This window comes from Aquarana catesbeiana, linkage group LG13 (genome assembly GCF_042186555.1).
Source record: "Aquarana catesbeiana isolate 2022-GZ linkage group LG13, ASM4218655v1, whole genome shotgun sequence".
Taxonomy (NCBI): Eukaryota; Metazoa; Chordata; class Amphibia; order Anura; family Ranidae; genus Aquarana; species Aquarana catesbeiana.
The window spans coordinates 31,788,398-31,814,081 of record NC_133336.1 but is presented as its reverse complement, the minus strand read 5'-3'; the positions used below and the strand labels follow the sequence as shown (position 1 = coordinate 31,814,081).

General features: G+C 49.4%; 2 protein-coding genes across 2 annotated transcripts in view; both read left to right on the top strand.

The window, feature by feature from the left end:
- Positions 1 to 1,538, top strand: part of TMED8 (transmembrane p24 trafficking protein family member 8) — a gene marked incomplete in the record, with an annotated part of 6,202 nt that extends 4,664 nt beyond the window's left edge. Inside the window, 2 exon segments of the mRNA XM_073610339.1 lie at positions 1 to 140; positions 518 to 1,538. Of these exon segments, the coding sequence (XP_073466440.1) occupies positions 1 to 140; positions 518 to 735 (358 nt within the window).
- Positions 1,539 to 14,929: 13,391 nt separating this feature from the next.
- LOC141116726 (uncharacterized) overlaps positions 14,930 to 25,684 on the top strand; it is a 14,255-nt gene continuing 3,500 nt past the window's right edge. The window contains exons 1-10 of the mRNA XM_073609119.1: positions 14,930 to 15,072; positions 17,913 to 18,086; positions 18,679 to 18,784; positions 19,512 to 19,646; positions 19,842 to 20,055; positions 21,529 to 21,651; positions 21,779 to 21,963; positions 22,058 to 22,254; positions 25,303 to 25,400; positions 25,477 to 25,537. Coding sequence (XP_073465220.1) covers positions 15,011 to 15,072; positions 17,913 to 18,086; positions 18,679 to 18,784; positions 19,512 to 19,646; positions 19,842 to 20,055; positions 21,529 to 21,651; positions 21,779 to 21,963; positions 22,058 to 22,254; positions 25,303 to 25,400; positions 25,477 to 25,537 — 1,355 coding nt within the window. The 5' untranslated portion in view covers positions 14,930 to 15,010. The remainder of the gene's footprint in view (positions 15,073 to 17,912; positions 18,087 to 18,678; positions 18,785 to 19,511; positions 19,647 to 19,841; positions 20,056 to 21,528; positions 21,652 to 21,778; positions 21,964 to 22,057; positions 22,255 to 25,302; positions 25,401 to 25,476; positions 25,538 to 25,684) is intronic.

The window sequence follows — 25,684 nt, the reverse complement described above, 5'->3', positions numbered from 1 at the left end:
CTGCTGGGAGTTTGCTACTGACGATTATGACATTGGTTTCGGAATCTATTTTGATTGGACACCAGTGACCAGCACAGCGGTGACCATACAAGTCAGCGACTCCAGTGACGATGAGGAAGAGGAGGAGACAGAGAGCCCCTGTGAGTCAGGCTGGTGATGGGGCTCGCTGCGGGCAGGATGTCTGGGGGGCGGGGCTTGCTGTGGGCAGGATGTCTGGGGGGCGGGGCTTGCTGTGGGCAGGATGTCTGGGGGGCGGGGCTTGCTGTGGGCAGGATGTCTGGGGGGGCGGGGCTTGCTGTGGGCAGGATGTCTGGGGGGGCGGGGCTTGCTGTGGGCAGGATGTCTGGGGGGCGGGGCTTGCTGTGGGCAGGATGTCTGGGGGTGGGGCTTGCTGGGGGCAGAATGTCTGGGGGCGGGGCTTGCTGCAGGCAAGAACTCTAGATCCTGTTTCTATGGCCTTCTTATTTTGTTATGGTGGAATTTGCATCCTGATCAGCTTGATGTTTCTGTGTTCCAGGGCACAGCCGGGAGGGAGACGTAGAGCGAGGATCTGTATACCGCCTGCGTAGTCGCTATGGAGAGATCATGCAGGTGTTCCGCAGGGACAGTCACCGTGAAGTCCAAGCCGGGAGCCACGACTACCCTGGAGAGGGCGTTTACCTGCTCAAACTAGACAATTCCTACTCCCTGCTGCGCAACAAGGCTCTCTTCTTTCATGTCTACTACAGCAGCTGAGCCTGTGGGAGGGCCAGGGAGGGGGACCCCAACAACTGAACCCAGATGGTGCCTGTTTGCAGAACTAGGGCATCTCTCCGTACGTGACTCCATGAATTACTGAGACATCTGTCTGATGTGGTCACGCTGAAGTCCCTTCTCTGATGGACACACGGCTCAGCTTCTGTAGTCCTTAAATGCCTTGCAGCACTTCTGCTTGCCCACAAGCCTTTGCTTTTACCCACATACCTCAGGAAGGGAGCTGGACCACCCATGGAAGGATCACTTAATCACGCCAGCCACATCTGCTGTACAGGCTGCATTGACTGAGAATCTTCACTGAGCAGCATGGGAAGAGTTAACAGACCACTTTAGACGATCCAATTGCATGCATTTTGTAGAAGACACAGATGGCTGCTAGGGGGGGGCATTACACAGGTTGATCAGGTGATCTTATAAATGGTGTGATGGTTGGAGGGACAGTTTCATCCAGTGCACAGCCAACTTCCTGTATGCAGGCCGATAACGGAGAATGTCATCTGTGGTGGGGGCGGGGAGGGGGGCTACTAGGTGCCTTTTCACTGTTGGATCTGATTTTATGATTATTTATTTGTACATTGTTCCTTTTACAGTGTAAATATTTAGAGCTCAAAGTCTATTTATAATATTTGGGGTGTGCAGGGGGTGGGGCCTTGTCTTGGGGTACAGACCCAGGTTCATTGTGTGTTGTCCTACTATGTCCAGGTAGTCGTATGATCTGGAGGATCAGCTGTGTTCTGTTTCCATCTGATGTCATATCTCAATAAAAGTTTGTCATGTCTGTGCTTCTGCTTCTACTGTCTGTTATGTGTGCAGGGGAGATAATGAAGGAAGTGAAAGCTTGAGTGTCTGCAGTGTGTGGTCATTGCACTGTGTACACTGCGGACTCACATCCTGGACACACCTGTGTGAGAGGGCTGTGTTGGAAGCACCCAACTTGTGCTGTATGGCAGGCCTGGGCAACGTCCTAGTGAACAGGCTTTCCCAGATCTGGTGTATGTTATGTTTGAGTTGGGGAGTGGCTGCTTCCATCAGAGCCATCTTACACAGGTGTATCTGCAATATAATTACACAGGTAAACTCATTAGATCCGACCAGAAATGTCCCTTATTGGCCAGGGCAACTACACAAAGCAGCACTCGGCTGCTGTGATTGGCCTATTACATGTCTGTCATTGGGCATGGTAGATCTGCCATATTGGGTGGGGCCAGCTGGTGAAATCTGCAGCTGTTATTCATGCAGAGTCCACATGTCGCATATCATACAGTGACCCCATAATACATATACAGTGATCACATATAACACACATCACACAGTGACCCTATAATGCAAATCATACAGTGAACACATATGAAGTGACCCCATAAAACACATATCATACAGTGACCCCATAATGCATATCACACAGTGACCACACACATATACAGTGACCCCCCCGTAATACAGGGATGTCAAACTCCCTTTCGTAGTGGGCCCAATCAGCATTATGGTTGCCCTCAAAGGGCCAGTTGTATCTTTAAGACTATGGGGCTGATTTTACGAAAGCTGCGCACCATCAGTAGAGGCGCAACGCACATTTTCATATTTACGAAACGGTGCGCCGGGAACAGTGCGAATCCCCCATTTACTATAGCGATCTCGGAACACGGGAGAATGCAATCTGTGCGCCACTATGGACATGGCGCACGGCATCTTCAATATTAACAGAGGATGGAGGTGCCAATATTATGGGGTGATGTGAAGAAGTTTAGTAACAAATATGCCCAAAATAGAATGAGAGAGTAACTTTTTCTGGGAAAGCCTGCAAGTACGGTACGTTTAGAACTGCGTGAGATCAATGTAAGCACTGCGCATGCGCAAGCGACTCTTGTGCTCACGCACTTCAAATGCGTTCATTCACTGTGCGGCCAAAATCTTAGTAAATGTCAAGCAATGCAATTGCGTAGGTGGAACGGGCGCACCTCTAAACTTGACTTTTTTTTTTTTATTATTTTTTTTTATGCTGCTTCACCTTTTATGTATTTTTTTTTTAAGGAGATTTGCACACAGGTTACGTTAGCATGTTACGTTGCCAACATGTGACATGCACCCTGTTAAAATTATGTAAAAAGACTCTCGCTCCTCTGGCTCCTCCTAAAAGGGCATTTAACCTTCCCCCTCTAATGTATATGATTTCCTTGGGCTAGCTTTTGCTTTTAAAGGGGAACTCCACACTCCATTCTCCAATGCTCTTGTCCAACCCCTTGGATTTCCATGGGCTAACTTTTGCCTTTTAAAGGGGAAATCCACTCTCCAATGCTCTTGTCTCCCTCCTCTAACCCCTTGGATTTCCATGGGCTAACGTTTGCTTTTAAAAGGGAACTCCACACTCCACTCCATTATCAAATGGCTGTGAGCTGCTTTCACCAATACGAACCACATCCTTTTTTCAGAGCATACAACAGGGCCAGCTAGGAAAGGGGGCGAGAAGAGCGATTGCCCAACCCCCTCCTGAACCATACAAGGCCACATGCACTCAACATAGCTGGCTGCCTATGGGGCATGTTGGGCTCAGCCAAATACCAACCACAAAGCACCTTGTACCCACTAGTTTAAAGGGGTTTTCCACATTCTGTAAAGCCCCCTGTCTGCAGCCCCCCACAACCCCAGCCTAGGGTTGTGTGGAAGAGGCCCTTGTCCCCTTGAATATCGGAACAAGGTGGTTGACTTTTGGGGTGCCCGAGCCCCTCCTGCCCCCAAGTATCCACCCCCCCTTTCATGGGCTGGCTTGCTGTGTGTTTGGCTAGGGGTTTGTTAGTGTGTGGGAGGGGCACAATATTTTTTTAGTTTGGGGTGGGATTTTTCACGTGGGGGTTCTCATTTTAAGCCTTAACAGACCCAAACGGCCTTGTATGTATTGGGGGGGGGGGCTATTTTTTGCTTTGTGTTAAAAATCTTGCAGCTGCAATGTAAATTTGTAACTTTTCTCTAAAGCCGTACATCTTTGAGGCAGCATTTTGGATACATGCTACAGATGCACCATTTTACAAGGTACTAGCTTTAAAGCAATTTTGCATTTTTAACCACTTGCCTACCGGGCACTTACACCCCCTTCCTACCAAAGCCATTTTTCAGCTTTCAGCGCTGTCGCACTTTGAATGACAATTGCGCGGTCATGCTACACTGTACCCAAACAAATTTTTTATCATTTTCTTCACACAAATAGAGCTTTCTTTTGGTGGTATTTAATCACTGCTGGGTTTTTTTATTTTTTACAAAAAAAAAAAGACCAAAAATTTTCTGTCAGTAAATTTTGTAACTAAGTAATTTTTCGCCTTCACTGATGTGATCTGATGGGCACTGATAGGCTGAACTGGTGGGCACTGATGAGTTGGCACTGATGAGGAGGCACTAATATGCTGCACTTATGTGCACTGATAGGCGGCACTGATGGGCACTGTTAGGTGGCACTAATAGGCGGCATCGATGGGCACTGATAGGCGGCACTGGTGGGAACCGATAGGCGGCATGGATAGGCATTGATGGGTAGCACTGATAGACGGCACTGATTGCCAGCACTGACTAGCATCGCTAAAGGGCACTGATTGCTGGCATTGGTGGGCACTATATGGTGACACTGTTTTACTATACTGTAATCAGGGCACTGATGATCAGTGCCCTGATTACATTCCTACATGTCCCCCTGCGTCGCAATGCCGCTAATAGGCTCTCCTCGCCACACACTCTGTCAGTGTGAGGCGAGGAGTGCCGATTACCAGCACTTCCTTGTTTACATGTAACCGGCTGTGATTGGACACAGCCGATCACATGGTTAAAGAGCTGCGGACGCAGCTCTTTACAGAGATCGGGGTCGCGCCGTGTTGCTACGCTGCAAGCCCCCGCGGGCTCATGAGTGCAGGCGTTCTGGAACGCCGTCATATGACGGCGTCCCAGAACGAGAGCAGCCCCGCCATCATTTGACGGTGGGCGGGCGGCAACCAGTTAAAGGCACTTCTCCTTGTTTCGTTTTTGGGGTTGTCCAAATTGGTGACATTGATATATGTCCCTCAGGGTAGGACCTGGGCCCCCATACCCAGTTTAAGGCCAATAACTAGAAGATAAGCTAGCCAAGTGGGGACTAGCAAAATTAACAAGTCAGTTCCCATAGACTGAAATGGTATTTGTTGTATAGCTTTTGCCCATGTAAGGACCGAGCGGTGTTTGTCCCATCTGTAATTTTGTAGCATGCTGGATGATGTGCTTAATTTTGGACAGGGGGGTGGCTTATTTTGTGCTAGCTGCATTTGGGTTGGTCTGGGCATGCTCAGGGACTTTGATTTTTTTCCTGTGCCTTTTGGTGTGTTAAATGCATTTGGGTTGGTCTGGGCATGCTCGGGGACTTTGTTTTTTTTTTTCTTCTTCTTTTTGTGTGTGAACAGCACTTGGATGTTTCTGGGCATGCTCGGAGAGTGGTGTTTTTTTTGGGTTAGTAATTTAAGGACATCCTTAACAGGTGTACCCACTTTGAAGTTCTGTCTCTACATTGGGTGAACTTGCATTTTGTGTGTTTCATGGACTGTGTATGTTTTTTCAATTGCCTCATTAGCACAGAAACCTATGTTATATAAAGCTTGCAGATAGCATTCTTTACCTTGCCCTGAAAAGCGGCAAGATTGTGTGTGGGGACGGTGTGGTTTTCGAGAAGTGCCGGGACAGACGCCGCATGCGCCACACAGAACAGTGCAACAGCTGATTTTATGATCAGCTGTTGAGACCACGCCTGCGCACAATAGCCGACAGAATAAATTTTTCTGTCAGATTGTGCCCCGCGCTCCCGTGCCAAGTTCATGTCGGTGAGGGGCGGATTTCTACATGTTATGGGTGGATTTATAAATGATGGCCAGTTGGGGGCGGAATTTTTAAAGATGCCCAGTGCTGCAAAACAAAACTTTTTATGCTATTCGGCGCGGGGCACAATCTGACAGAAAATTGTATTCTGTCGGCTATTGTGCGCAGGCTGTTGTGCTGTTCCGTACAGCGCATGCGCAGTACAAACCATGCACTTCTCGACAGAACACCGTCAAGAGAGTACATTTGGGTGTCCTTATAGAGTTTGTAACACATGTATTTTCTCTTTGTATTTTGTTTGTTATGTCTTTGCAAAACAGATGTGTTTTAGAGCAAGTTTTTTTTTACTTTGGCTTATTGTATTTTTTTGGGGGGGGGGGGGGGGGGGGGGGTGTTTTTCCCTGAAATATTTTTGATGTAGTCAATATGTGTCATTAGTAGGTTGTTTCACTTTGATTTAATTGCCTGGACTGCATTATTTTGCAAAATCTTCCTCAAGATGTTGTGACTAATTAATGTTTAAATCTTTATTAGATGTCCGTTTGTGGGCGCATTTCTGTTAATTTCCTCTGCAAAATGGTCAGACCTCAAAACCATATTCTGTTCATGTCTCATATTAACATGCATGTGTTTTTTGCTTTCCTTGCTCTTTTCCAAGTCCTGTTTTGTTGACCAATAAAATTTCTAGCAAATTTTTGTTTTATGTGTTTTGTTAATTTTCATGCAACAGATTTCCCAGCTGCCGCTTAACTAAGCTGATTGGCACGGATAAACAAAAAAAGGTGTGATTTGTCTAAAAGCTACTTCCCTGGTGCCTTCATGGTAGCATATGCATTGATTCTGCGTATGCTGCCATGGATAGGCACCAGAAAAGGAAAATTACAGAGAGTTAAGTGTTCAATTTTCAATTTTAGCACAGTGGTTCTCAGCCTCAGTCCTCAAGTACCCCCGACAGGCCATGTTTTGGGAATTTATTTTAGATAAAATAGCTGTCCAAAATACCAAGCCATTGACTGTGATTTAAAGCACCTGTGCAAGATGAAGGAAAACCTGCAAACATGGCCTGTTGGGGGGTACTTGAAGACAGGGTTGAGAAGCACCGATTTAGAGCACTGAGCTAAAATCAAGCTCAAGACAATCCTATTCTAATTGTGGGCATTTTAGGGAAACCAAGTGAGTGTTAGAACCCCTGATTGTCTTTTTTAGGTTGGGCTTTGTGTCCCTTTTCTTAAAATTGGCTTCACTTCCTGTCACATAGCCAAACAGGAAGTGAGGCCAATTTTAAGAAAAGGGACACAAAGCCCAACCTAAAAAAGAACAACACAGGTCAATCTAACTAGTATCCCCATTAGGCAAAATGCACTCTAGACTTTGTTGTGTACACCCCACATTATTAGGTCTTTTGGGGTTTATTAGGCCTCATGCCCACGGACGTTTTTACAGCCACTTTTTTGAGCGTGTTTTTGCAGCTTAAAAACACCTCTCCATATTAGCCTATGGCCTCATGCCCACCATGGCGTTTTTGAGCTGTAAGTGGCATAGGCATTTTTAAGCTCCAAAATATACCCAGGACCAGTGCGTTCTGAGGCTCCAGCATTAGAGCTGTAAAAACGCCAGTAAAAGGTGTTAAACGCGATTTAACTCCCCTCTCCTGTTCTCCTCTCTCCCCGCTATCTTCTGCTCTTTTGCTGGGTCTTCTCCCCTCTCTGGGTCTTCTCCTCTCTCCCCGCTATCTTCTGCTCTTTTGCTGGGTCTTCTCCTCTCTCCCCGCTATCTTCTGCTCTTTTGCTGGGTCTTTTCCATCGTACCCCTACCCATTCACCTAAATAAAAAAAGTGTCAAAAATAAACACACTACATGGGTTTTAAAGTATTTTATTAAAGCAGATCCGGCTCTTCTCCTCTCTCTCCTACTCTTTTGCTGGGTCTTCGCCTCTCTCCCCACTATCTTCTGCTCTTTTGCTGGGTCTTCTCCCCTATCTTCTGCTCTTTTTCTTGGTCTTCTCCCTCTTTTTCCGATGTTGACTCAACGCGATCTCCCGGTGTAATGCTGGGTCCTCCGTGTGCAATGACTTATATACTGGCATGGGGCGGGGCCACCCGATGACGTAGTTAGAGGACATGCCCCTTGTGATGTCATCACCCGAGCGAGAAGACCCAGCAAAAGAGCAGAAGATAGCGGGGAAAGAGGCGAAGACCCGGAGAGGGGAGAAGACCCAGCAAAAGAGCAGGAGAGAGAGGAGAAGAGCCAGATCTGCTTTAATAAAATACTTTAAAACCCATGTATTGCGTTTATTTTTGACACTTTTTTTATTTAGGTGAATGGGTAGGGGTACGATGTACCCCAAACTCCACCTAGGGGGGGGGGGCCATGATCTGGGGGGGGGGTCCTTGTTAAAGGGGGCTTCCAGATCACGATAAGTCCTCGCCCGCAGACCCCGACAACCACTGGGCACGGGTTGTCGGGAAGAGGCCCTTGTCCCCATGAACATGGGGACAAGGTGCATTGGGATGGGGGGGCACAGGGGCCCCCCCTCTGCCCCAAAGCACCCACCCCCCATTTTGAGGGCATGTGGCCTGGTATGGTCCAGGAGGGGGGGGGGCGCATGTCCCCCCCCCCCCTCCTGACCTGCCGGCTGCATGCTCGGATAAGGGTCTGGTATGGATATTGGGGGAGAACTTCGTCATCTTGATCCGACTTCTGGTGAGACTTCTATTCAAATCAATGGGCTCCCATAGGGAACCATTGATTTTGAATACAGACAGAGAAACGCGTCTGAAAGCTACCGTGGCTAAACGGGTATTGACGCCAATGCAAAACACGAAAAAAAATTGCGTTTTTAACACCGCTTTTTTCCTGGCGTCAGCACTAGCTTTGCAGCTCATGGATTTGCCTTTAGTAAATAAACCCCACAGTCCAAGATACCTAACAATTTGGGGTGTACACAGCAAAATGCTAGAGTGCAATTTACCTAATGGGGAAACTATTTAGATTGACCCGCGTGTCCTCAAGGAAAGACATTGGTAGGGTTTTCCCCTCACTTCCTGTTTGGCTATGTGACAGAAAGTGAATACATTTTAAAGGAGAAAGTGGCAAAATTTGGGAGGTGTCTTCACCCTATCAGGCCTCCTGCACACCGGACATTATAATAATGTTATAAAAACGCCAGTAGCTTTGCAGAGAGTTTTTCAACGTTTTTTGCAATAGCGTTTATTGGTGTTTTTTAGCGTTTTTCCACCTTAAGGTTTTTTTTTTTTTTTTTAAGAATTTTTATTTATTTTTTCTCAATAGATCAAAAACGTTAAAAAACACTGGTGAGCGAAGTTTTTGAGCATTTATCGACGTTTATCAGCGTTAGAGCGTTTTTACAGCTAGAAAAACGTCTCTCAGCCCACTAGTTTTTGGGGTTTTTTTTATTGCTTAAAAACGCCACTGCCCAAAACTGCTGATAACAGCCTATGTGTTCATGGACACATAGGATAACATGATGGAGAGTTTAATGACTGTAGAAAAAAACGTCTACTGCCAAAAACAGCTGCTGTAAAAACGTCAAAAAACGTCCAGTGTGCATGAGGCCTCGGGGTGTAGACATCCCCAAAAACTGACAAGACTTCTAATCCCTCTGCACTCTCTATCCCCAAGAAAAAAATAAGAAAGGATTTCATTTAGTTTAACTTTGCAAAGACTCATGCCTAAGGCTGGCCATACACTATACAATTTTCTGATTCAATTTCCTTTAGATTTACCTTCAACTATGTAGTGCAAGGGCCTGTCTGATTGCATACAAATTGAAAGGGTTTAGGTTTGACCTCATATTATATGGTTTTGGTAAATCTAAAGGAAAGTTGAACAGGAAAATTGTATAGTGTATGGCCAGCTTAAGTTCAACTGTGATGCATGTTAATGGCCCATTTAGACCTTGTTTAATAGAAAACACCAGTTGCCAGGCACATCTACATTCCAAATTTGGCACTTAAGATGGTCATGCACTATGACTATGCAATCTGATTGGCCAATCTCTGTACAACTCGATATTTCGGCAAAATAGGTAATAGGAAGACGCACTTGAACAATTAATTCAAATTATAGGAAATCAAACAGGCTCTTGCACTCTAATTTTTTTAACCACTTAAGGACCGAGCCTCTTTCTGAGATTTGTTGTTTACAAGTTAAAAACATTTTTTTTTTGCTAGAAAATTACTTAGAACCCCCAAACATTATACATTTTTTTCCCCTAACGCCCTAGAGAATAAAATGGCGGTCGTTGCAATACTTTCTGTCACACTGTATTTGCGCAGCGGTCTTACAAGCGCACTTTTTTTGGAAAAAATACACTTTTTTGAATTAAAAAAATCAGACAACAGTAAAGTTAGCCCAGTTTTTTTTTTTTTATATATCGTGAAAGATAATGTTACTCCGAGTAAATTGATACCCAACATGTCACGCTTCAAAATTGCGCCCACTCGCGGAATGGCGACAAATTTTTACCCTTAAAAAATTCTGCAGGTTGCATGTTTTAAGTTACAGAGGAGGTCTAGGGCTAGAATTATTGCTCTCACTCTACCGATCGCGGCGATACCTCACATGTGTGGTTTGAACACCGTTTTCATATGCGGGCGCTACTCACGTATGCGTTCGCTTCTGCATGCGAGCTGGTCAGGACGGGGCATGTTTAAAAAATGTTTTTTTATTATTTATTTTACCTGTTATTTTTTATTTTTACAACGTTTTGTTTTTTTTTTTTTTAAATGTCACTTTTACTCCTACTACAAGGAATGTAAACATCCCTTGTAATAGAAAAAAGCATGACAGGTCCTCTTAAATATGAGATCTGGGGTCAAAAAGACCTCAGATCTCATATTTAGACTAAAATGCACAAAAAAAAATTGTAATTTAAAAAAATAATGTATAAATATGGCCCGTTAAAAGCTGTGGGCGGAAGTGACGTTTTGACGTCGCTTCCGCCCAGGATTTGTATGGAGACGGGTGGGGCCATCTTCCCCTCACTCATCTCCATACCTGACAGGAGAACAGACGCGATCGCCTCCGCCGCTGCCGACGGCTCCGGTAAGCGACCGAGGGGGGGGCCTCTCCCGCCACTGATAAAAGTGATCTTGCGGTGAATCCGCCGCAGAGACCACTTTTATCTTGTAGCAGACCGCCCGCTGAAGACGGGGATACCGGGGCTATGGCAGCTAGCTGCTGCCATAACAACGATATCCTCCTTCAAACAGCCGCCGTATAATGACGGCGGGCGGTCCGTAAGTGGTTAAGATCTAACTGATTGCAGTGTATGGTCATCTTTAAAGATCAAGATCAGAAAATATTAATTTATTGGGTTTAGAAACATTTCTCTGTTCTTTGTAATGTATTGAAAGATTTGGGTAAAAATAGAAAAAAAAAAAAACACATTTCAAAGATATATTAGAAGTAATAGGAATGAGATTAGCATCAAAAGGGGTAATTCACTGAGAACACCTACTAATTACCTAACAAGACACATCCAATTAGATGAAATTAACCAATTGTATTGGGTGTGCGCTATTCTCAATGAGAAAACCGCAGTTACCCTAGCACCAGTTGCAGTTTACATATTTATTATCGTTTTGCGCTTCAAAGTGCGCCGGTTCGAATGTTCGGTTAATTACTTTTCCAGCGCACCAGTTAAGGTATGAACTGGCGCAACGCATTGTTCTTAGTAAATCAGCCCCTATGTCTACTTAGGAGTATTCAGCATACAAACTGTATAGTTCAAGAGTGCGCTACATACAGACTGCAGAGTTCAGGGGTGCACTGTGTACAGAGTGGGGTTGAGTTGAGGAGTGTGTTACATACAGAGTGCAGAGTTGAGGAGTGTGTGTGAGTGCAGGCTTTAGGGGTGCGCTATGTACAGAGTTCACAAGTATGCGATATGCGTTCAGGAGTGTGCTGTGTACAGAGTGACCCCCCACAAAAAAAGCTTCCTCACATCTCATCTCCCGGGATCTAGTACCTACCGGCAGTGTAAGTGGCTCTGCATCTCTCTCACTTGCAGGGAGATCATTGGTCAGCACTACTGTGCCCCGCCGTGAGTACGTGCAGTGAAGGTAGGGATCTGTGAGAGCTAGAGGTGGCCACCACATTCCAGCTGAAAAAAAGCCCTGGGTGCAATGGCCCTTGCACCTCTGAACCCCTTTACATTACACAACCCTGCACCTCTGGATCCCTTCCCATTACCCAGCCGCGCACCCCTGGACCCCTTTACATTACATATTCCAGCACCTCTGAACCCCTTTACATCGCACAGCCCCCGCACCTCTGGCCCCCTTTACATTACACAGCCCCCGTACCTCTGGACCCCTTTACATTATACAGCCTCTGCACCTCTGTACCCCTTTACATTACACAGCCCTGCACCTCTAGACCCCTTTACATTACACAGCCCCCTACACCTCTGTACCCCTTTACAATACACAGCCCCATGCCTCTGGACCCCTTTACAATACACAACCACCATACCTCTAGACTCCTTTACATTACACAGCCCCCTGCACCTCTGGACCCCTTTACATTACACAGCCTCCATACCTCTGGACCCCTTTACATTACACAGCCTCCATACCTCTGGACCCCTTTACATTACGCAGCCCCCGTACCTCTAGACCCCTTTACATTACACAGCCCCCATACCATCTGGACCCCTTTACATTACACAGCCCTCAGACCCCTTTACATTACACAGCCCCCTCTGCATATTACACAGCCCCTCCCCCACAGCTGTGTAAGCATGGAGGTATGGGGTGCTTTAATTTTTTTTTCTTATTTATTTTATTTTTACATTACTAGCATAAAAATTCCAGTATATACACACCATAGTTTGTAGACGTTAACTTTCATGCTATAAAGGAAATTTCTGCGCTAAGTGAAAAAAGTGCAGCTGCTTGTGTAAGCCTAAATACAAAAAAGCTTTCACGCCAACCAAACAATATACTGTATATTACGGTAGATTTTTTTATTGGATGTTTTATAACAGAAAATACAAAATATTTTTTTTTCTAAATCTTCAGCCTTTTTTCCTTTATAACACGGGTCAGCAATCTTTTTCCCCCTAAGGGCCGGATTCAATGTATGTGAATGAATGCATTCACCCGCTAATAAATGAAGATGACATTACACACCCCCTGAACCTCTGGCCCCCTTTACATTACACATCCCCTGTACCTCTGGCCCCCATTTACATTACACAGGCCCCTGCACCTCTGGCCCCCTTTACATTACACAGTCCCGCACATTTAGACCCCTTTACATTACACAGCCCCCTGCACCTCTGGCCCCCTTTACATTACACAGCCCCCTGCACCTCTGGCCCCCTTTACATTACACAGCCCCCTGCACCTCTGGCCCCCCTTTACATTACACAGCCCCCTGCACCTCTGGCCCCCTTTACATTACACAGCCCCCTGCACCTCTGCCCCCTTTACATTACACAGCCCCCTGCACCTCTGTACCCCTTTACATTACACAGCCCCGCACATCTAGACCACTTTACAATACACAGCCCCCTGCACCTCTGGCCCCTTTTACACTACACAGTAGAGCTGGGCGATTTTTAAAAAAAAAACTCGATTCACGACTCAAATCGAGGTTTTTTTTTTTTTTTTGATGGACACCGCACCGGTCCTGAGGAGCTGCAGGCAGGAGCTTTAGGCGAGGCCGCGGCTTCGGCCTAGTCCGCGGCGTACGGCCTCGCGGACTAGGCCGAAGCCGCGGCCTCACCTAAAAACGCCGGCCTACAGCTCCTCAGGACCGACACGGTGTCAGCGCCGGTCCTGGTGAAAAAAAAAAAAATCTTAAAAATTGATTTGTTGAAAATTTGAATCGTTTTGACCTCTCAACTTGATTCAAGATTCAAATTGATTTTTCCCCAGCCCTATTACACAGCACCCTGCACCTCTGGACCCCTTTACATTACACAGTCCCCTGCACTTCTACCTCCCTTTACGTTACACAGCCCCCTGCACGTCTGGTCCCCTTTACATTACACAGCCCCCTGCACCTCTGGCCCCCTTTACATTACAAAGCCCCCTGCACCTCTGTACCCCTTTACATTACACAGCCCCGCACATCTAGACCCCTTTACATTACACAGCCCCCTGCACCTCTGGCCCCCTTTACATTACACAGCCCCCGCACCTCTGGCCCCCTTTACATTACACAGCCCCCTGCACCTCTGGACCCCTTTACATTACACAGCCCCACACATCTAGACCCCTTTACATAACACAGCCCCCTGCCCCCCTTTACATTACACATCCCCCTGCACCTCTGGCCCCCTTTACATTACACATCCCCTGCACCTCTGGCCCCCTTTACATTACACAGCCCCCGCACCTCTGTCCCCCTTTACATTACACAGCCCCCTGCACCTCTGGACCCCTTTACATTACACAGCCCCGCACATCTAGACCCCTTTATATTACACAGCCCCCTGCACCTCTGCCTACCTTTACATTACACAGCCCCCTGCACCTCTGGACCCCATTATATTACACAGCCCCTGTACCCCTTTACATTACACAGCACCTTGCATATTACACAGCCCCTCCTCCCCAGCTATGTAAGCACGGAGGGATGGGGCGCTTTAATTTTTATTTTTACATTCTCCCTTTGAAAAAAAAAGGGACGTCTCCTCCCGCTGCTTGGGATAACAGCCGGTCGGCTTCTTAGCTGTATCGGTTGTTATGCCAAGAAAGCCGACCGGCTGCTCTAAAAAATAAAAAATGGTACCGGGGTGATGTGTGCAGCTATCGTCTCGGTACGACCCCTTCAAGCCGGGGCGGCATATTTGCGTACGGTTGGTGTGAAGGGGTTAAAGTGTCTGTGCGCCGGGTTCAGCCCGCGGACCGTAGATTACCGACTCCCTGCTTTATATAATAAAAAACCTCAGAGGGGATAAAATACCACAAAAACAAAGCTCTATTTGTGTGAAACTAATGATATAAATGTCATTTGTGTACAGTATTGCATGGCCGTGTACATTACCAGTTAAAGTAGCCCAGTGCTGAATAGCAGAAGATGGTCTGGTCAGGAAGGAGGTGAATCTGGTCATGTGACCTGGAATCTTCTTATCTCTCATGTAACAAGAGAAACCTGAAAACAGTCCCCTCCCCGCCAATCACCGCACTAGGCAGTAACTCCTCCCATACAAATCTCCTCTTTACACTTCAGAGTCACCTCAGAGGCCGTCTGATAGGAGGAGACACCCGGGGGGGGAGGGCATTCCCTGCACACCGGAAGTCGTACAACAACTACAACGTCTGGCCGGAAGTCCACTGGCCGGAAGCTGACTTTGTCCCTGACGTCATTTCCTGACGGCGGGTGCCATTATAGGCTGCAGGAAGGCTCGGGCCCCGCCCCTGTGTCTCTGACACCCCCCCCAGGCGGGTGTAGGATGGGTCGGGTGGAGTTCTATGCTGTCTGGGCTCTGCAGGAGGCTCCGCGGCAGCTGGTCAGGTGGGGCTCTGGGGGATGGGTGTATCATTGGGGAGGGGGTGTAGTTGGGGACAGCTTTTTGCAGGGCACCTGGGGGGAGGGAAGTTCCCTATGGGGCCCCTGGGATGGGAAGGGGGTTTAGTTCTCTGTAGGATCCATGGGGTGATTCCTATTAGCTCCCTGTGGGGCCCCTGAAATGGGATGTTTACCTATAGGTCCCCTGGGGTGGAGGAGAGTCTTCTATGGGGCCCCTGGGAAGGGAAGGGGGTTTAGTTCTCTGTAGGACCCATGGGATGATTCCTATTAGCTCCCTGTGGGGCCCCTGGGGTGGGATGTTTACCTATAGGACCCCTGTGGAGGAGGAGAGTCTTCTATGGGGCCCCTGAGAAGGGAGGGGGGTTTAGTTCTCTGTAGGACCCATGGGGTAATTCCTATTAGCTCCCTGGGATGGGATGTTTACCTATAGGACCCCTGGGGTGGAGGAGAGTCTTCTATGGGGCCCCTGAGATGGGAGGGGGGGTTTAATTCTCTGTAGGACCCATGGGGTAATTCCTATTAGCTCCCTGGGGTGAGATGTTTACCTATAGGACCCCTGGGGTGGAGGAGAGTCTTCTATGGGGCCCCTGAGATGTTAAGGGGGTTTAGTTTTCTGTAAGACCCATGGGGTAATTCCTATTAGCTCCCTGGGGTGAGATGTTTACCTATAGGACCCCTGGGGTGGAGGAGAGTCTTCTATGGGGCCCCTGAGATGTTAAGGGGGTTTAGTTTTCTGTAAGACCCATGGGATGGTTCCTTTTAGCTCCCTGTGGGGCCCCTGGGGTGGGATGTTTACCTATAGGACCCCTGGGGAGGAGGAGAGTCTTCTGTGGGGCCCCTGGCATGATGGTATTTCTCTGTATGCTCCTAGGGATGATAGTTCTCTCTAGTATCCCTGGGATTGCAATTGGCTTTCTTCGGGGCCCCTGTAATGGGGGTAGTTCTCTGTATGCCCCTGGGGGTTCTAGTTCTCTGTAGGACCTGGGCAGTTACCTTAGGGGAGGGGTGTAATTACCTATAGGGCCCTTGGGGTGGAGGAGAGTCTTCTATGGGGCCCCTGGGATGATGCTATTTCTCAGTGTGCCCCTGGGGGTGACAGCTCTCTTTAGGACCACTGGGATTGAAATTGGGTTTCTTTGGGGCCCCTGTAATGGGGGTAGTTCTCTATAGGACCCCGGTAGTTTACTGAGGGGATGTAGTAGAACCCCTGGGGGGAGAGGGTTGTTAATTCCCTATAGGACCCCTGGAGTGGAGGAGAGTTCTCTATGGGGCCCTGGGATAGGAAGAAAAGGGAGGGGAGGGTAATAAAGTTTCAGTTCCCTGTAGGCTCCCTAAGGGGTAGTTCTTGGTGGGGCCTCTGGGTTGAGGGTAGTTCCCCGTGGGGCCCCTTGGAAGGAAAAGGGTAGTTTTCTCTTGCCCCTGGTGGGGGGGTAGATTTCCATAGAAGCCACAAGGAAGGGGGGGGGGATTCTCTGCAGGAGCCTGGGCGGATAGTTTCCTGTAGGACCCCTGGGGTGAAGTAGGGTTCTCTATGGGGCCCTGGGATTAGGATGGGAAGGAGGGATATCGTTAGGGGTAGTTCTTGGTGGGGCCCCTGGGGTGGGGGTAGTTCTCCGTGGACCCTTGGAAGGGAAGGGGCAGTTTATCGTAGGACCCGGGGGGGGGGGGGATTCTGTGTAGGACCCTGAGAGGATTGTTTCATTTAGGATAGTGTTTTATAGGGCACCTGGGATGATGGCATTTCTGTGTATGGGTGATAGTCCTCTATAGAACCCCAAGGGGAAGTTCCCTAAAAAAAAAAACCTGGTGGGGGGGTGGATGGTTGGATAGTCCCCTCTAGGATCCCTGAGACTGAAATTGGTTTTCTTTGGTGCCCTTGTTATGGGGGGTAGTTCTCTGTATGCCCCTGGGGGTGTTTGTTCTCTGTAGGACCCTGGTAGTTCCCTGAGGCGGGGAAGTAGAACCCCTGGGGGGAAGGAATTCCCTATATGACCCCTGGGGTGATAGAGAGTTCTCTATGGGGCCTTGGGATGGGAAGAATTGGGGGGAGGGGTAATAAGGTTCCAGTTCCCTGTAGGCTCCCAAAGGGGTAGTTCTGTATGGGGCCCTGAGATGGGAAGGGGGGGTACATAGTTGCATAGTTCCCTGTAGGGTTCCCCAGGGGTAGTTCTTGGTGGGGCCCTAGGGTAGGGGTAGTTCTCTGTGGGGCCCCTTGGAAGGGAGAGGGTAATTTTCTGTTGGACCCATGGGAAAGGGGGAGGAGGGAATTCTGTTTAGGACCCTGGGGGATTGTTCCCTTTAAGACTCCTGGGGAGGAGAGCTTTTTTATGGGGCCCTGGGGTGGGGGAGGGGGGTAAAGTTCCTTGTTCAGTTCCCCATGGGTAGTTCCATATGACCCAAGGGAAAGGGGGTCCTGGGATGGCACGGGGGGGGGGGTGTAGTTCCTTCTGGGGTTGGGGTAGTTCTCTGTGGGGTCCCTTGGAAAGGAGGGGGTAGTTTTCTGTAGGACCCATAGGGAGGGGGGGGGGCGGCGGATTCTGTGTAGGACCCTGGGGGGATAGTTCCTTTTAAGGCCTCTGAGGCGGAGGAGAGTTGTCCATGGGGCCCCCTGGTATGAGTTTCCTGTATGCTTCTGAGGGGATAGAACCCCTAGAGGTGGGGGGGGGGGGGGTAGTTTTCTGTAGGGCCCCTTAACCTTCATAGTGCCAGTGCTCCTCAGCCATCAAGATGGTACCCCCAAGGTGGTGGCACGGTACCTCTATCTGTAATACTGTCACACTCCCTGTAGTGTACCGATAACGCCCCATGTCTTTCTGTGTCCACAGTAAAGGGGGGCGGATGACATTCCAGTTACCGCTGCCCCTCCCCCTCCCGAAACAGCTGGTTATCTTCAGCCTCGGGGACTGGAACTTCTACACCAGTGATACTTGCGTGTGCGCCCAGCTGCGTGCCCGTTCTGCCCAACCACAGCTCATCGGGACCCTCTCTGCACAATGCAGGTAAGGGAAGGGGGAGGGGGGCTCGGGATTAGGGGATGGCTCATCCTTCGGAGATTGGGTGTTGTGGCTGATTATGCAGGTAGGGGGAGGTGGTTCATATCCTGGTTGGTTTGGGGGCTGAGAGGTGGCCGATTTTCTGTATGGGGGGGTAGTAATGGTTCCTGCGCTATGTGTCTGATAATCCCTTTAGCAGCTGGACACTAGATATCCCCACTAGATGTACCTAGATTTGTATTCTCCAATATCAAGGAGGGGGAACTGGCAGCTGATCCTCTGGGGAGGGGGGGGCGTGGTGTGTGTATTAGTGATCTGCATGCCCTGGGATACCCATGTGCTGGCCTTGGGGTGCCCATAGATGGGCGGGGCTCTTACCATGAACAGAAGCCTCACCCACACAGAGAAACTGGTTGCAAATTTTTTCCTTCTGTGATGAAAATCGAGAAACAATCATGGCTGACCTTACACCCCTCACATGTCTCTAGCAGTACCCAGATCAGACATTCCCCTGGCAACTCCTTGGACCACCCTCAGCGCAGCATGAACTGTCTGTTCTGCCATCTGTGGTAATGTAATCCAATGACTTTCCTGGCAGGTCTCTGGTGTGGGAGGGCGACTGGAGCCTGGAGATTATCATGGACTGCATAAAACTGGCGGCTCAGGGAATCCCAGCCAAACTGATGCTCACTGTGTCCGGAGAGGTGAGGAATATTGGCTACGGTCCTGTGTGCCCATCCCCTTGCCCTGCCCTCCTCACCTGTTCTCTGTACCCTTATACCCACCTGTCTTCGCCTATTCTCCGCGACTTTCTCCTCCCCTTCATTCCTGTCCCCATTCATCTCCTCATCTGTCCTCTGTGTTTGTCTTCTGACTTGTCCCCCATTGCCTGTTCACTGTGCCTGTCTTCTCATTCCTCTCCTTGCCCCTTCGCCTGTCTCCTCCCCACTTTGCCCCAGCGTTCATCTCCTTCCCTCCTTACTTGTCCTTTGCACCTGTCTCTTCTCCTCTCCTCCTCGCCTTTCTTTTGCTCCTCCTCGCCTTTCTTTTGCGCCTCCTCGCTTCTCTGCTGCTCCTGTCGCCTCCTCGCCTCTCTGCTGCTCCTGTCGCCTCCTCGCCTCTCTGCTGCTCCTGTCGCCTCCTCGCCTCTCTGCTGCTCCTGTCGCCTCCTCGCCTCTCTGCTGCTCCTGTCGCCTCCTCGCCTCTCTGCTGCTCCTGTCGCCTCCTCGCCTCTCTGCTGCTCCTGCCGCCTCCTCGCCTCTCTGCTGCTCCTGCCGCCTCCTCGCCTCTCTGCTGCTCCTGCCGCCTCCTCACCTCTCTGCTGCTCCTGCCGCCTCCTCGCCTCTCTGCTGCTCCTGCCGCCTCCTCGCCTCTCTGCTGCTCCTGCCATCTGCACCCGTCTCATGCCCTCCTCACTTGTCCTCCTTTCAGGTGCAGATGATGAAAGGTTCAGGCTTCAGTAGCAGCACTCCGGCCAGGAGGAGACTCAGCACTGGACCCCCCACCAGCCCCTTGTTATCTGAGAGCACAATTGCCCCTGTAAGGCACCTGGAAGCAAACACTGAGGTATGGGCATCCCCTCCTCATAAAGAGCATTAGGCATATGCGCCTTGCAGGAGCCCACAGCAACCAGTCAGATTGCATTTTTCCAGTCAGACCTATAATAAGTAAATTCTGATTGGTTGCTACAGGCTGCACTATTCGTTATTGAATAAGCTGGGAATTCACTGACCCCTCAGGATTTTTATTTTTAACTTACAGGAGAAAGTTCACGTGTCTGAGGTCACCACGCTGGTCACCAGTGCTATACTGAAAGATTCTCCACCTTTAAAGAAGGCCGCCATCTTACCTCCCACCATTCAGGAGGGAGTGATAAGTGAGCAGGAGCCATCTAGGAGAATGGTTGCTCGTCCCAGGAACCCCAGAAGGCTGCGCTTTGGGAGTAAAGGCTGTGAGAATGGAGCCAACGGGACAGGTAAGTGATTGTCACAGCACTATGTGGAGAGGATGATGCAGTCAACACCTACCCACCACATTCTGCCAGTCTCTGATCATCACCCACCTACCATGTACTGCCCATCTCTGTAGTCATCACCCACCTACCATGTTCTGCCATCTCTATGATCATCACCCACCTACCACGTTCTGCCCATCTATGCTTTCATCACCCACCTACCACGTTCTGCCCATCTCTGCTTTCATCACCCACCTACCACGTTCTGCCCATCTCTGCTTTCATCACCCACCTACCACGTTCTGCATCTCTGCCTTCATCACCCACCTACCACGGTCTGCCCATCTCTGCTTTCATCACCCACCTACCACGTTCTGCATCTCTGCCTTCATCACCCACCTACCACAGTCTGCCCATCTATGCCTTCATCACCCACCTACCACAGTCTGCCCATCTATGCTTTCATCACCCACCTACCACAGTCTGCCCATCTCTGCTTTCATCACCTACCACGTACTGCATCTCTGCTTTCATCACCCACCTACCACGTTCTGCCCATCTCTGCTTTCATCACCCACCTACCACGTTCTGCCCATCTCTGCTTTCATCACCCACCTACCACGTTCTGCCCATCTCTGCTTTCATCACCCACCTACCACGTTCTGCATCTCTGCTTTCATCACCCACCTACCACGTTCTGCCCATCTCTGCTTTCATCACCCACCTACCACGTTCTGCCCATCTCTGCTTTCATCACCCACCTACCACGTTCTGCATCTCTGCCTTCATCACCCACCTACCACGTTCTGCCCATCTCTGCGGTCATCACCCACCTACCACGTTCTGCCCATCTCTGCGGTCATCACCCACCTACCACGTTCTGCCCATCTCTGCGGTCATCACCCACCTACCACGTTCTGCCCATCTCTGCGGTCATCACCCACCTACCACGTTCTGCCCATCTCTGCGGTCATCACCCACCTACCACGTTCTGCCCATCTCTGCGGTCATCACCCACCTACCACGTTCTGCCCATCTCTGCGGTCATCACCCACCTACCACGTTCTGCCCATATCTGCAGTCATCACCCACCTACCACGTCCTGCCCTTCTCTGCAATCATCGCCCACCTACCACGTTCTATCCATCTGTGATCATCACCCACCTACCACTTCCTGTGCATCTCCGCAGAATTCCATGAGAAGTAGTGTGAACGCTGTAAACCAGAACAGCCAATCATCAGATAGTTTGGGGACCATTGCCTGTACGTATAAAGCGAACAAACCCACTTGGGGAACCCCAAAATCATGTCTGACTCAACTGGTATCTTAGTCGTCGAACCCCCCCCCCCGGTTCGGTGCACAGTGAAATCTGATGTCTGATTGTCTGATTGGCTGCACTGTATATAGTGCCTTGTCTTTCACAGAAGAATTACACATTTTGAAGGATTGTGATTTCTGGTTAATCCTGTGTAATGAATCGTTTGTTCCCTCAGTGTGCCCCTCAGCAAGATGGTGTCATAGCGTCTGCCTGTGTGACCCAGAAACAGCCATTCTGATTGGTGGGGAAGGAGCCAACGAGAAGCCGTGCCAGGACTCGCTATGGAAGCTGGAAATAGGTAAGAAGTTGTGATTTGGTAAAAAGCATAGAATGTATTCTTTTGATGTCATATTTCTATGGGCCTGGCCAATGAAGAGCACTGACTGGTGAAGAACTGTTTTCCTGATTCTGTGTTTACCCTTCAGAGAATGACTTCTGGTTCCAGATAGATAACTGCCTCGGCACTGCCCCTCAGTGCTCCCGGGGCCACACTGCCACCTTCGACCCTGAGACCAAGAAGTTGTATGTGTACGGCGGCATGTGGGAGGGTCGCTGGCTCAGCAATGTCCATGTGCTGGACACCGTGGGGTGGAAGTGGACGGCGCTCATTGTAAGTATAGTGGCCGTCTGAGTGCGAGCGATATGAAATTCTGAAGTCCATATTTATTGGTCACCTTTGGGTTTGTACCTTTTGTCTTTCCCAGGCCGTTGGGAAGGTGCCAACACTCAGCTATCACAGCGCCACCATTTACCAGCGGGAGCTGTATGTGTTCGGAGGTCTGTGCCCACAGGTGGGATCCGATTCTGGGAGCTGCACCAATGCACTTTATATCTTCAACCCAGAATACAAGATCTGGTACCAGCCTATCGTGGAAGGGTCACGCCCGGTACCCAGATACGGGTGAGGGTTGTGTGTATGTATGGATAGAGTGGGAGAGGTGATGGACAGAGGGATAGTGAGAGATGGCTAGAGCTGGGGGGGGGGGGGGGGGGGGGAGATAGTGATTGAGAGAAGGATGGGGATAGAGATACGATGGTGACGGAAAGAGATAAGCCGGTTACACACTAACAGGGTTGCACAGAAAAAAAAAACTCCACTCTGGTTGGAGCCTCTGTACTAACCATGCAAGGTTAGTTCAGTGATCTCCCCTGCTGAGCTGTTGTGTTATGACAGGGGGGCAGCCCCACGTCAGAACACTCCAATCAGCACTCTCTGCCAGTGGCTGAGAGCGCTTATCAGGAGTCAGTCTCCTGTTTTCCAGCATATGTTTGGCCGGCTTCTGACAGACAGACTGACATACACACAGACCGAATGTCGGCCGTTTTTTTTTTTTTTTTTAACTGCCCATTGTCTCCCAATATTCGGCCCGTGTGTGACATAGTTACATAGTAAGGTTGAATAAAGACACCAGTCCATCCAGTTCAACCTGAGTGAGTGTTAATTGGGGCTATAGACAGAGCTTTTCTTCTGGTGGAACATGCCGGAACGGTGTTTCGGCACCTCCGCCAGAGAGTGTGGGAGGCACTGGGCGCAAAGCCTGCTGCCGCGCTGGAGTAATCGTGCAGGGGAGCAGGAGGTGAACTTCTGCTGCAGCCTGAGAGGCCTGTGGACTGGAAGCTCATTTTGGCGCACCTACGCCAGTGAAGTCGCTGTCACCGTGTAGCAGAGGTGCTGAATGGATCGACTGAGTTTTTAGCCTTTTTTTTTTTTTCTGTTAACTTTTGCGGGACTTGATTCTAATGTTTTGTGCATTTTACTACATTGCTGCTTGTTAACAAATGCCATACAATTATTTCTTGTATAGCCCCCTAAATTATACTTGGTTACCTGTCTAAAGGGGGTGGTGCTAGGAGGTGTGTAGGGGTGGAGACAAGGGGCAGTTCTAGGCAGTGGCGTCTCCAGCTTTCATATTTAGGGGGAGCACATGGGGGGGGCAGGGACAAAAGTAGGGGAGCAACTATAAAATGCAAATATATATTATATATATATATATATATATATATATATATATATATATATATATATATATATATATATATATATATATATATATATAAAATCTCCTGGGGCCCTTTACTACGATCCCACAATGGGCCCTTTCACATGTTCTGCAGTGAGCTCCCTTCCTACTGTATTGGGGCCCCCCAGGGTGGCGGGAAACAAGAGATATATGTCACCAGCATACCAAGAAAATATAAGGGTCCAAAGCAGTGGGAGAACTATCAGGGTTGCAAAGGTTGTCTTGCCACCGGGCCCTGGTGTTCTGCCACTGTGGGGTTCCCCAGCTTCCTCTTGCTGTCCTGCCCCTGCTATTGACAGCGCTGCTCTGGCATCTCTTGGAATTTACTTGTTGGTTCTCCTGTCCTAAGGACAGGAGAAATCAGTCTGTTTTTTCAGTAACTGAGAGTCCCGGTGGAGTCCTTCCTGCAACTCGCTCTTCTCCCTGCCAATGAGGATGCAGGGGAAGGAGCAGATCGGGCGGCCGTGGTTGTGTGAGCACTCGCATTATGCAATGTCAGCGAGCAGAGGGAGGAATCACCCGCAGGAGCTGACTGGGGACGCTCCCCCTCTCGATAGAGACTGTGTTACTCCAGCGGCAGCCCGAGTAAGATGTGGCGCATCCGCTATGAAGGCAAACAGAGACATTGCCTTTTTGTAAAGAAAATTTAATTGGGGGAGGGGGGGCACATGGTGGGGCACAGCATAATGTTGGGGGGTCATGGTTCCCTCTGGCCCCCCCCTAGGAACGCCATTGGTTCTAGGAGGTGGGTAGGGGGCAGAGACAGGCGTGACCTGGGGGGGTGAGCACTTTTCTCTGAGAGAAAAAAAGCCCTGGATAGAGAGGTGGTGAGAGATGGATGGATAGTGAGGGAGAGAGATGGATACTCATTGAGAGAAAGATGGAGAGAAGGCGATGGATGGATAGTGTGGTGAATAGAGAGACAGTGATGCAGAGTAGAGGCGTAACTAGAACCTTCAGGGCCCCGGTGCAAGAAACCATGAAGGCCCCAAACCCCCCCCCCCCCCCCCCGTTGGGATCAGTGGAGGGGGGGGGATGGAATGAGTGGTAGTGCTGGTGGGATGGGGGATCAGTGGCAATGCTGAGGGGGGGGAGTGTTGCAGTATTGGTGACCGGATGGGATCAGTGGCAGTGCTGGGTGAGGATGGATAGGATAAGCAGCACTCACTCTGTGTGGATAAGGAACTCCATGCTTGCTGTGTCTCTGGCTCCCTCCAGGCTTCACGTGTCTCTTCACACAGTGGAGACCACCTCCAACTCTTCCCCCTTCACTCTACTGGGGCAGCATATAGAGCAATCAATACCCTGGATTTTTCTCCCTGCAGCCATTCAGCGGCCACAGGGAGGAAAATGCAAGGCATCAATTTTTATGCCTCTCCTCTCATCCAGGTGTAGACAAATATGACAGGGGAGCTGCCGGGCCCCCCAAAGCATAGGGCCAGATCACAACTGCAACCTCAATACTTAAGCCTTTGAGAGGTAGGCATAGAGATGAGGGAGAGAGAGTAAAGCTGGGTACAAATAAAACCTGACCGCTCCGGTTGGAGCCACTGTACTAACCATCTGACATTAGTACAGCAATCTCCCCTGATGAGTTGTTGTGTCTTGACGGGGGATGGCCCCCCATCAGAACACTCAGATCAGTGCTCTTCGCCATTAGCTGAGAGCGCTCATCGGGAGTCAGTCGGCTGCAGGTTTTCCAACATGTTGGTTCGATAGAAGTCGGCCAAAGAGATAGTGATCGCGAGAGATGGATCGATAAAGATAGTAAGAAAGATAGAGAATGATAAATCTAGTGAGAGGTAGAAGAATGGATATAAAAATTATAATCTTCTGTCATCTCTCCAGCTCTTTCAGGCTGTGGCCATGCTGAAACTTGTAGTTCTATAACCAGTTCTCTGGTCTCTCTCTCTCTCTCTCTCTGGCAGTCACAGTGCAACACTCCTTAGGAACCGACTGTTGATATTTGGCGGCCGGCGCTCTCCGACTCCTATCTATCTGAACGATTTGTACATCTTGGACCTGGGTGAGTCCACACCCTGCGCACACTTGATTTGTTGTCCCTGCAGGTTGCACTCTACCCATAATGCATTGTTCTGTAGGTTACATGGAGTTTACAACCGTGTCCTTTCCATCCTCGGCGGAGAGGCCGTCTCCACGCTGGTGAGATGGCACCCCCTAGTGTTCTGTGCACTCTCTCCACCAATAACTCTAATTTGCTCACAGAGCACATAATGTGCAATGTCTGTTAGCGTGGTCTATGATCTTTTCCTTCTCTGTCCCTGCTTCTGTGTGCTGTATTTGGTTAGT